The sequence below is a fragment of the Jaculus jaculus genome, chromosome 3, assembly GCF_020740685.1.
Source record: "Jaculus jaculus isolate mJacJac1 chromosome 3, mJacJac1.mat.Y.cur, whole genome shotgun sequence".
NCBI classification, from domain to species: Eukaryota; Metazoa; Chordata; class Mammalia; order Rodentia; family Dipodidae; genus Jaculus; species Jaculus jaculus.
In genome coordinates, this window is record NC_059104.1 from 20,597,026 (window position 1) to 20,609,431 (window position 12,406).

Genomic DNA, 12,406 nt, shown 5'->3' on the forward strand with positions numbered 1-12,406 from the left:
GGAAAACAATCTCTTCTCTGACTTCACAGTTTTCCATTTCTCAAAGTCATACTTGGTGTGATAGAGTAGGTAGCTTTTTCAGGATGACCATGTTTTTGTTTTGTTTTTTAAATTTTTACTTATTTTGTGGTCCTAGGATTGTTGTGTGTACTAAGAAAGCTCTCTGTCATGGATATATACCCTCATCCCCAAGCACATATTTTTAAAAATATAATACATTTAATTCCAAATAACAGAATTCATTTAAAAAATCCATGGGTGTTTTTAAGGTTAAAGCCCAATAGCAACTGTACAAATGTTTTTTTTTTTTTTTTCTATGTCTATGGAGATGAGGTTTGTCCCATAGATCCTGTCTATAATGTCAGGAACAGGTCTAAGAAGAGACAAACTAATGTGTTTAGTCTATGCATAACTAGTTTATTTACCTCCAGCTTCTGTTTTTCTAGATAAGCCATCTGTTGGGGAAAAAGTAACAGTAAATTATTTGAAAAAGCAAAATTCAGTTTTTCTGTTCAGATCTACTTTTCTGACAAGAAAAGAAAACTTGGATCCTAGGAGGGCCATACTTTCTGAACATATTTCCTTTCTGACTGGAATTTACAGAGGACTCGAGAATTTCAAAATGAGTTGCTTCAGGATGAATTTTTAATTACTTATTTAGGTAAGTCTTCCAGATCTTCTCAACCTGATCCTGAATAGTTTGCAGATACGATTGCACCACGCTTCTGTGATATAAGGTGACAGGGAGGTAAACTTTTGTTTTGTCACACGGAACTGCTGGGGACCTTGTTAGTCTGATGTGATTTCTCTGTAACTACATGGATAGCATTAAAATCTTGTAGTGTATAGTTTAAAAATCTCATAGTGGGAAATACAATTTGCCTGGAGCTGCCAACCAAATTTCCATGCCACAATTTGTAAACATCATTATAGTGAAACCTGCTTGGGAAGTCCTAGGGAACCGTGGAAAGAAATAGTTATAAACATGAGGCTTGCTAGCTGTCAATTCCCAAGTGTTAAGTATGGAAGCCCAAGGCAAGGCCATGGAAATGTTTAAGAAGGTAGGCACTGGATGAACAGGAGCATTGATTTTAATATCATTGTTTGCAGTCAAACTCAGTTCCTTTAAAATAATATAAGTGTCTTAAGCTCTATTCTGAGTAGCTATTATATTGATGCTTTCAAATTTTTATTAAAATTTTTGTGCTTGTACTTTTTATCAATGGAATGTCACTTATCTTGAGAATACTCTACAGTGTGTGTGCTTTTTTTTCTTTGATATGAGGAAGTCACAAAACCTGGGTTACGAGAAGAGGAAGTGGTTTAGGATACTTGTCGATCACAGCCATGACTATGGGACCACTTCCCATCCTTACTGGCCGTTATCTGGATGGTAACAGGTGGTGGCAATGGAGAAAATTGCTTGAGATGAAGGGAGAGGGCCAAAGATATACATGTCCACCTTGTGTTTTCTAACTTAAAAAACAAAACTGTTTTGGTTGCCTATCTCATTTCTATTATAAAAAAAAAATCAAAGAGTAATTTTAGTCAATAAATATTATGTGACCCAGCCGGGCGTGGTGGCACATGCCTTTAATCCCAGCAGAGGTAGGAGGTAGGATGATCACATTGAGTTCAAGGCCACCCTGAGACTACATAGTGAATTCCAGGTCAGCCTGAGCTAGAGTGAGACCCTACCTCGAAACCCCCCCCCCAAAAATAATAATAAATAAATAAATAAATAAATAAATAAATAAATAAAATAAAAATTATGTGACCCATATGTATTCTCATGCAGAAGGTAGCATCTATTATTTTACAATGATGATAGCACTATATCAACCAAATAATCAGTTATTTCACACTTTCCATTACAGCAGCAATTTCCTTGAACTGTCTGTAGGAATTCTGAAATTGTGGAATTGCCATTTCAATGAATTTGTTCTTTATTTGACCACATTGATCTGCCACTCTGAGCATCATGGCCACATAAGGATACTTAAGTGAGCTGATACTGTCTGAGCTCATGGCTATACCAAACTTCCCCTGAGAATCTACAAGCTCTCTGACGGATACAAGCAACAATGCTGATTTTGAATTTTAAGTTTCATCTGCTTTTAGTTATTAGTACCAAGTAATAAATTCTAAGCTCTTTACAGGCTGGGCTAGATAATGAGTACACTGCTTTTTCCACTGGCTAGTGACCTTGGACTTAGCATCCAGTACCAGCTCACTGGTTTTAGATTCCCATTCCATCGCTACAGTGTAGGCTAGACTCTGTGGACTCAGGAAGAAACACCAAAATAAATAAATAAATAAATAGACCAACCACTTTAAAGTATTTTATATATCATAGTGACCAATTGATCCTAAAATGCAGATGTTCTTCACTAAAAAACAATACTATATAAGATATGTAGAGAAATTAATAATGTTAAAGTTAAATTATATTTTAATTGAAAATATAATTATATTTATATTTATATAATTTATATAAATATATTTATATAATTATAATTATATTTATATTATATATAAAATAAGCATGCTAATTATATGATGTTTGGAAATATATTCATATGAAAATTATAGAAGAACTAGGTTGAACATTAAGCATACCAAAAGGACATATCTGTTTAAAAAATCATTTGCCAAAATTTAGTGAAAAGGCATGTGGAAGTATAACTTTACAAAGCTTATTTTTCAAATCAATTTCTGATAGAATGTGAGTTTGCTTTAAATATTTTATTTATTTATTTCTTTGAGAGAGGGAAAGAAGGAGAGAGAGAGAGAGAGAGAAAGAGAGAGATAGCATGCCAGGGCTTCCAGCCTCTGCAAACGAACTCCAGATGTATGTGCCACATTGTGCATCTTGCTTATGTGGGTACTGGGGAATTGAACTGAGGTCCTTTGGCCTTGCAGGCAAGTGCCTTAACCACTAGGCCATCACTCTCCAGCACAGAATGTGAGTTTTTAATAGTAATCCTACTTGCTACAAATCCAAGCACCCATGTGGTATCTTTTAAATACAACACAGTGAAAATATGTTCTTTTATCAGTTGGTTCCATAACCTCAGTGGTTTACTGTTTATCCAACACTCTCTAGAGCAAGTGAGCAGCTGAACCCTGAGGGCCTGGGATTGTAAGAAAGAGAGTCTAGAAAAAGACTTTTGGCCTCAGTGAACACGTGAGAAAAGGAGCCACGGAGAAGCAAAAGTGGGGGCGGGAGTGAAAGGGGTAGCTGGAGAAGTTATGCAGATTAGAGGTTAGCATGCCCCATGGAGTAAATCTGTCAGAGAGACTACCCCCGCAGGAAGTGGCTAACAACTGCCAATGTGAGACCTTGTGAGTCTTTAGTAAAGGTTGGGCTACAGTGAGCTCATAGGTTTGATTTTATTGCTTTTGAACGGAGAAGAAAGATCTTTGCTCCACATTTGGGGAACCCTGGGATGAATGTACAAAATAGCAATGGACAGTATTCAATCTGAGACATAAAATCACACTAAGAGACCTAATTGAGGATTGAAGAGAGTCCTGTCTGCCTCTTTTCCAGGAGTTTTCACATATTGCATTCAGAGAAGGTTTACAATTTCCATAGTCTGTGAAATGGGTATTTGAATCAATCTTACCTAGACTATAAGGAATTGGGACACCAGGTAACTTTGTGGTTATACGAGAAAGTGTGATTTCTTCCATGGCAATATGTGAAAAGACTTCTTTGGCTAAGGTCTCATTAGATTTTATTTTCTTTTTTTTTTTCTATTGATAAGTAGAAGTTCATTATACATAAAGACACTAACACTTGGTTAGTGGTATATGTATCAAGTCTTTTGTTATTTCATGACCATTACTGCTTCAGTAGTAGCTTTTGATGGACAGAAGTTTATTGATTCTATTACATGTATTTGCTTTTCCTTAAGTTACGATTTTATCTTTATTATGCCTTTCCTCCTACTTCCTTAGTATTAAATATTCTGTTTAATCCTATTTGGGGGACTTCATGCTGGCAGTATGAATGTTGAACTTTCTACTTCTAAAGTGTGGATATTCAATGATGTATATTCCAGTCTAAAATCCTCTATCTGTTTATCAGCTATTTATTTATTTTAATTTTATTTTTTATTTTTGTTTCATGAGTAGGGTCTTATTCTAGCTCAGGCTGACCTGGAATTCACTCTAGTCTCAGGGTGGCCTTGAACTCACAGCAGTCCTCTTACCTCTGCCTCCCGAGTGCTGGGATTGAAGGTGTGTGCCACCATGCCTGGATTTTATTTTTTATTTAAGCAACTATTTTTTTATTAGGTATGGGCATATTTTGTATGTAAACAACACATGTTGGTACTATCTTTTCCCTCCTCCCTGCTCCTTTTCTGAAAAGGCCTTCCTCCTTGGGGATGAAGATCAACCCCATGGGGATTGTGGGTCGCACAGGGGGGAGGCAATGTCTCTGTGCAAATTGTCCCAGCTTGTGGCTCTATCAATCTTTCTGCTTCGTCTTCCACAAAATTCCCTGAGCCAGGCTGGGAGTACTTTAAGTCTACTTCTGTGATGGATACTTAGGAGCCTCTGGATCTCGGGTTTGGTAGGTGTTGAGTGGTCTCAGTATCTACCTCCAGCACCCTTGTGCTGATATCAGATTCACTAAGAAAGCAGCACTCTTGTCATTTCCCCAATTCCTCTGTGATTTCAGCTGGGGTGGAATGTGCTGTGTTGTTTATCTCCACAGGTCCAGCTCCCATCTGAAAAAGAAAAGCAGATTCTCCAATAGAGAATGAAGTCAACACTGGCTAAATGGGATAACCATTATTATTTTAGAGAGAATTAAAAGGGTATAGACTCTCTTATAGTTTAAGGTTAGTGAGAGCTTGACAATAGAAAGCAGAATCATTATTTAGATGATTCTGACTTGTTTCTCAGTTCCAGGTATGGGTTCCTTTCCACTGAGTGGATCTGTTAGCAATCCAAGGGCTGTTGGTTACCCACCATAGCTGTGTGCCACTTTTTCACTTGTGTGAGCATCATGTCAAATTGTTTGCTTCTGAGTAACTTAGCTTTTGAGTTGCCTGGACAGATGTTGGCCACTTTCCCCCAGTAGCTCATATAGCACCTTCCAGCACTAGATGGGCTAATTGTCTGGGGACTGGCTCTCCTCTGGATTCCAACCAGGTTTCTCCATGGTATGTGCCAACAGTATATGATATCTTCTGCTGGAGGGTCTTATCATTAACCTCTGTACATCAAGTGCTCTGACAGGAGTTGGTCTTGTTTGTTTTGGGAGATCTAGTAGGTCTCTCTGATCAATAGCTCATTTTGAATGCAGACCACATCCTGGTACAGTGAATTACAGGCCAGTGCCAAGGGAAAAGAAAAAAGAAAAAGGCAGAGAAGAAAGAGAAACAGGAGAAATTTGAGATTAGGTTTTGTCTCATCCTCTCTAGGACCCTTCGATTCAGGTGTTCCCCCTAAGGTCCTCCTGAGGATGCTACCTTCTAGTCTAAATTCCAGGATATAGGATTCTATGGTACCAGTTCAATTTGGGTTCAGTTTTGTGTCCTCTACACCCTTGTCTTTCCCCCAGACTCTATCCTCCCTATTGCCCAAACTTCCAGATGCCATTCAGTTATGTCAGCAACTTGGGCTGACCTAGGCTGGGAACCACAGATGAGTGAGATCATGCGACAGTTGTCTTTCTGTGACTGTGTAAGTTCACTTAGAATGATCTTTTCCAAGTTCGATTGTTTCTCTGCAAATTTCAATGTGTCACATTTTTCGTACTGCTGAGTAGAAGCCCATCATGTATATATACCACATCTTGGTTATCCATTCATTTAGTGGTGGGAACCTGGGTTGATTCCAGTGTTTAGCTACTATGAACTGAGCAGCTATAAACATGGTTGAGCAAATATCTCTGAACTGACATGTGGAGCTTTTAGAATAAATGCCCAGTATGGGAGTGACAGGGTCTGTTGGTAACTCTATATTCATCCTTTTCAGGAATCTCCATATTTATTTCCACAGTGGTTGTACCAGCTTACCTTCCCACCAAGAGTGAATGAGTGTTGCTATTTCTCCACATCCTTGCCAACATTTGTTTTCACTTGATTATGTTTGTTATCCTTACTAGGGTAAGGTAGAATCTCTCAGTTATTTTAATTTGCATTTTCTAGTGGTTAGGGATATTGATGATTTTCTTTTTCTTAAGTTTGTGTTAGCCATTTGTAATTCTTCCTCTGAGAATTCCCTATTTAGTTCTCAGCCCAACTTTTGGAGTGGATTGTTTAATTTTTTATTATTTAGTTTTTGAGTTCTTTGTAGATTCTAGATATTAGACTTCTGTCACTAGTAATAGCTGACAAAGATTTTCTCCCATTCAGTGGAGAACCCATTGGCTCTGCTTATGGTATGTTTGTCTGTGCAAAAGCTTTTTAGCTTCATGGGATCCCATTGGTTGAGTGCATATTTAATTTCCTTGGCTACTGGGGTTTTGTTCAAGAAGTCTTTTCCCAGTCCTATATCACAGAGAGTGTCTCATATTTTTTATTCCAATAGTTGAAGAATTTCAGGTCTTATATTGATGCCTTTAATTCATTTGGACTTTATTTTTGTGTATAATGTAATGAGTGGATCTACTTTCATTTTTCTACATACTGTCATCCAATTTGTCCAACACCATTTGTTGAAGATGCTGTCTTTTCTCCAATCTACATTATTGGCACCTTTGTCAAAGATCAAGCAGCTGTAGTTATTTGACCTAAGTTCTGGGTCTTCAATTCTCTTTCATTGGTCTATCTTTCTGTTTTTATTCTAGTACCATGCTATTTTTGTCACTATGGCTTTGTAACATAGTTTTAGATGAGGTATGGTGATACCACCAGAAGTGTTCTTTTGCTGAGGACATGTTTATATATCTGAGGCCTTCTGCCATTCCATATGAATTTTGAGATCATTTTTTTAATCTCTGAAGAATGATACTGGTATTTTTATTGGTATTACATTAAATCTGTATATGGGTTTTGGTATGATTGCCATTTTCACAATATTAATTATACCTATCCAGGAACATGAGAGGCCTTTCCATATTTTCAAGTCCTCCTCTCTTTCTTGAGTGATTTTATGTATTAATTATATAGGTCTTTCACATCCTTTGTTAGTGTTATTCCAAGGTATTTGTTTATTTATTTATTTATTGCTATTGAAAATGGGACAGCCTCACAGATTTCTTTCTCTGTATATTTGTCCTTTGCATATAGAAAAACTACTGATTTTTGTGCATTCATTTTGTATCCTGCCACTTTGCTAAAGGAATTTATCACCTTCAGAAGTTTTAAGATGGAGATTTTCAGGTCATTTATACATAGGATCATGTCATCTGCAAATAGAGCTAACTTGACTACTTTCTTTTCAATTTGAATCCCTTTTATTTTCTTTCTTCTGTCTTATTGCTTGGGCTTGCACTTCCAGTACGATGTTGAAGAGCAGTGTTGAGTGTGGGCACCCTGTCTTGTTCCTGATCTCAGTGGGACCTACTTGAGTTTTTCCACATTAAATATTATTTGGGTTTTAGTAGCTTTATGTATAGCCTTTATTGTGTTGAGATATAAGTCCTCCATGCCTATTCTTTCCAGTGTTTTGATCATGAAGTGGTGTTGTATTTTGTCAAAGGCCTTCTCTGCATCAATTGAGATGATCATGTGGTTCTTATGGTTCAGTTTATTTATGTCTTGCATTACATTGACCTATTTCTGTATGTTGAAACACCTCTGTATCCCTGGGATGAAGCCTACTTAATCAAGGTGAATAATGTTTCTGAAGTGTTGTTGAATTCAGTTTTCAAGTATTGTGTTGAGAATCTTTGCATCTAAGTTCATTAGGGAAATAGGCCTGTAATTGTCTTTCCTTTTTGCACCTCTGTCTGGTTTTAGTATTAGGGTGATGCTAGTCTTTATAAGAGGACTCAGGGAAGATTCCTGGTCTTCTGTTATGCAGAACAGTTTGGGAAAAATTAGTTTCAGTTTTTCTATGAAGGTTTGATAGATTTCAACTTAGAAGCCACCTGGTCCTAGACTTTTCTTTTTGGGGAGGTTTTTGATTACCTTTTCAATCTTCATGGATATGACAAATTTGTTTAGGAGGTTAATCTTTTGCGAGCTCTCTGTCTTTCTCTGGAAGGCATTTAGGGCTACGAATTTTTCCCTTAGCCTTCATTGTGTCCCATAAGTTTTGGTAGGGTGTTATCATTCAATTCATGGAATTGTACAATCTCTTTTTTGATTTCTTCCATGACCCATTCATTGTTTAAAAGTGTGTTGTTTAGTCTCCAGGAGCTGGTGGAGTTCTTGATGTGTCTCTTGTTAATTTCTGGCTTTAAAGCATTGTGATCTGACATGATGCATGAAGTTACTTTAATTTTCCTGACTTTATGAAGGCACACTTTATGGCCTAACATATGGTCAATTTTGGAGAAGGTTCCATAGGCTGCTAAGAAGAATGTGTATTCTGTAGAGTTGGGGTGGAAAGTTCTATAGATATCTATTGGGTCTAGTTGATCTATGATGTTGTTGAACTCTATTATTTCCTTGTTGTGTACTGATGATAGAGGAGTATTGAAGTCTCCAACTATGATGGTGTTGGTATTTATTTCTGTTGTATTGTTGACTAGATTTTGTTTTATAAACTTGGATGAAGCAGTGTTTGGTTCATGGTGGATCAGTCCCTTGATGAGTAAGAAGTAGCCTTCTTTGTCCTTTTTGATTACTTTTGGTTTGAAGTCTACTTTATCAGATATTACTATAGCAACACCCACTTGTCTTTTTATTTACATTAGCTTGGAAATATAATTTCCCAACCGTTCACCCTGAGGAGGTGTCTACCCTTAGTGGTGAGGTGGGCTTCTTGAAGATGGCAGATCGAAGGGACCACTTTTTGGATCCATCCTGATGACATGTGTCTTTGGATGGGTGAGTTAAGACCATTAGTATTTAAGGTTATTACTTGAAGTTTGAATTAATCCCTGCCATGAGGAGATCTTTATGTGGTTTGGTGCTTTCTTGTGTTATATACTGTATTGAGCCTGGTCTATTTTGGTTATTGTGATCTTGTTGGCTCTTGAGATTGGTTGTTTGAGTGTTCTGTGTGGAGTATTCTCTTAAGTCTTCTCTGTAGGTTTGGCTTCATGTTCATATAATCATAGAGTTACCTTTTCATGGAAAGTTTTTCTTTCACCATCTATTATGGGGGATACTTTTTGCTGGGTAATGTAGCTTGGGTTAGAAGCCACAGTTTTTCAGATTTTGAAGTGTTTCATTACAGGCCCTTCTGGCTTTCATTGTTTCCACTGAGACATCTGATGTAATTCTGATGGGATTGCCTTTGTATGTTGTGAATAATTTCTCTCTTTCTGCTTTTAATACTCTCTCTTTGTTTTTGTTGTTAAGAGTTTTAACTATGATGTGTCTTGGAAATTTTCTTCTTTGGTCCCAGCTGTTTGGTGTTCTGTGGACTTCTTGTATTTGGATGGGCCTCTGTTTTGTGAGATTCAGAAAATTTTCTTCAATAATTTTGTTGAATATGTTCTCTATGCCTCTGGCCTGGATTTCCTCTCCTTCTGGTATACCTATGACCCTGGTATTTGGTCATTTTAGGGTATCCTACAGTCCTCTCATGTTCTGTTCACTTGATATTTTGAACTTAGCAAAGTTTTTGGCCTCCTGATCAATTTCTTCTGTCTTATCTTCTAGGTTAGTTGTTCTGTCTTCTACATGAGTAAGTCTGTTGATGAGGGGTTGTAGAGAGGTTTTTATAGTTTCTATTTGACTTTTGTTTTCTGTTGTGTTATTTTACATCATGTCCATGTCTTTTTTTTTGAGGTATGATTGCAATTCGAGTTCTGATTTTCTTCATGCTTCCTGTAGTTCATTCTTGCATTTGATCAAGTCTTCATTAAGCTTAATCAACTGGTTGTTGCGATCTTTGATGGCTTGTCTTACCTTCAATTTATTCATATCTCTTTGAAGGGTTCTAATGTTTCCTTCAGTGAAGTTAAGCCTACTGTCAAAAGCTGAATGCTCTTGGAGACAATTCTGTTGGATTTCGTTGATACAATTATTGGTTCTTTGATAGTTTGCTTCTAGTTCAGTAATTTTATTTATTTATTTTTGTGGGTGGTCAGGGTCTCATTGGTTGTTGTGTTTTCATTTTGGGAATGAATTTCTGATGATTTCTCTATGATTTCATTGGAGGCTTCCATTGTAGGACTAGGCATCCTTGGTGGAGATCTCTGTTTTTTGACTTTTGTTAGCATTTTTGTGTTGCTGTCTACCCATTTTAGGAAGACTCCTTATTTTATTGAGGAAGAAGAAAGTTTTTGGCCCATCTACCCTCTGACTGAGGTGAACAAAGATGTTGGTGCCCAGTGGCCAGTCAGGATACCAGAGCAAAAGGGCTGATTCCACAGCTCATGCAGGGACCAGGCCTCCCTAAGCAAGGCATAGTGGTACCTACCAGAACCAGGGGACTATAAGGAACAAGAAAACAAGGAATCTAGCCTAGTTCCTGCTGCACTCTCCAGCACACAGACCAGTGCAGGGAACCCAGAAGGGGGAAGTGGGAGGAGCCTAGAAACGAGGGTCGGGCCTACTCACTCTGGACGACAACACCAGCCCACACACGGTCTGTGCAATGCACTCAGACCCAGCTTATCAACTATTTTTGTCTTGTTCCTGTGTGTGTATGTTGCACTTTCCTCGTCATGTTTTATGCAAAATTTATTGCCCCCTTTCTTCATTTTATATTTTTTTCTCACTAGGCTGTTTAGCAGTTATTTTCTAGATGTGTCCTTTTAGAAATTATCCTATTTTTTAATCTGTCCACATAAATTTTTAAACTAAGGAAAATGTTTTTCTTCATTCTATAAAAGATAATAATCTTAGAATGATTTCATTCCAAACACACTTTCAAATTTCCATACCAATAGTGTCTGATATTTTGGTCATGTTCCATTTTCATTCTATAAATGAGCATTAATATTATTTTATATGATGAATATTATTCAACTTAATCAAAATTAAACAATACTCATGATCCCTTGTGCATTCAGGCCTTCTCTCAGATTGTTTAGTTCTCCTTAAAATATTAATGTGGGCTCCATTGTAATGACTTTAAAAATATTTTAAAGATTTGTGTTATTTTGTTTATTTTAAGGGAGAAAGAGGCTGATATATATAGAGAATGAACGTACCATGGCCTCTAGCCACTGCAAGTGGATGCCAGACACATGCAACCTCTTGTGCATCTGGCCTACATCAGAACTATGAAATGAAACTGGGTCCTTATGCTTCACAGGCAAACCTCCCAACTTTCAAGCCATCTCTGCATCCCTGTAATTACTTTTTAAAAAAATTACTTAAGAGAGAGAATTAGTGTGCCAAGGCCTCCAGCCACTGAAGTCCAACTCCAGACATATGTGCCCCCTTTAGTGTGCCAAGGCATCCAGCCACTGAAGTCCAACTCCAGACATATGTGCCCCCTATGTGCCTGTGCGACATGGTGCACTTGCGTCATTATGCATCTGGCTTACTTGGGACTTGGAGATTCGAACATGTGTTCTGAGGCTTTGTAGGCAAGTGCTTTATCCTCTGAGCCATTTCCCCAGCCCACTGCTTTCTAATTCAAATTTTTGTTGTCTCTAAATTTGTGCTTCTCATTAGTAGAGAGGATTAATTGTGTTTTTCTTTTCATTTACTCAAAGTAAAAGGAAATAGATGTTAAAAAGACAGGCTGTGGGGCTCTGGGAGAAATGAGAAGTTATTATTTAAGAGATATAGGGTTTCTGTTTGAGATGATAAAACTCCTGTGGAAATGGATGGTGGTGATGATTGTAACATAGTGAGTGTTCTCAATGCCACTAAATTGTACACTTGAAAATGATGAGAATTTTTAGTTTTATGTCATTGTATTCTAAAACACACACACACACACACACACACACACACACACACACACACACACACACACACAGAGTGGCTCTCTTACCTCTTGCCAAGCAATCTCACACAGGTCAGTTAGTCTTGCTCTATCTTTGTTTTCTTAGCAATCAGTGGAGAGAGAGGTTATCCATCTCATAATGCTCTTAGGAGCACTCAGTGAATGAGTATATGCAAAACATTGAGACAGCTCCTGTTTAGCTTTAGCACTAGCTCCATTCTTCTTTCTTCCCATCTCTAGATGATGGACACATTATTTAAAAGGACAGGATTGAATAAAGGGAAGTGAGACTTCATCAAGTTTCAGCCTCGTATACTTGGACACAGCAGAAAAATGTTGAGAATATTTAAGATTACATTGTGAAAGTCATGACCATGATTTTGGGTGGCGAGGGGGAAGCAGAGACTTTCAGGAATGGTACTGT

General features: G+C 37.5%; 1 protein-coding gene across 1 annotated transcript; it reads right to left on the reverse strand.

Moving 5' to 3' along the window:
• Window positions 1-1,854: 1,854 nt before the first annotated feature.
• On the reverse strand, window positions 1,855-2,256 carry LOC101597158 (COMM domain-containing protein 6-like). Its single transcript, XM_004650788.2, has 2 exons — window positions 2,195-2,256; window positions 1,855-2,065 (listed from the first exon to the last, which is right to left on the reverse strand). The coding sequence occupies exons 1-2, from the start codon at window positions 2,254-2,256 to the stop codon at window positions 1,855-1,857; spliced, it is 273 nt and encodes a 90-aa protein (XP_004650845.2).
• Window positions 2,257-12,406: the final 10,150 nt, after the last annotated feature.

Excerpts from the sequence above, each read along its gene's own strand:
- LOC101597158 (XM_004650788.2), bottom strand. The coding sequence starts at position 2,256 with ATGGAATGGGAATCTAAAACCAGTGAGCTGGTACTGGATGCTAAGTCC. Across the intron at positions 2,066-2,194 it reads AAGTCCAAGGTCACTAGCCA|AGAGCTTGTAGATTCTCAGG; the intron begins GTGGAAAAAGCA and ends TGTATCCGTCAG.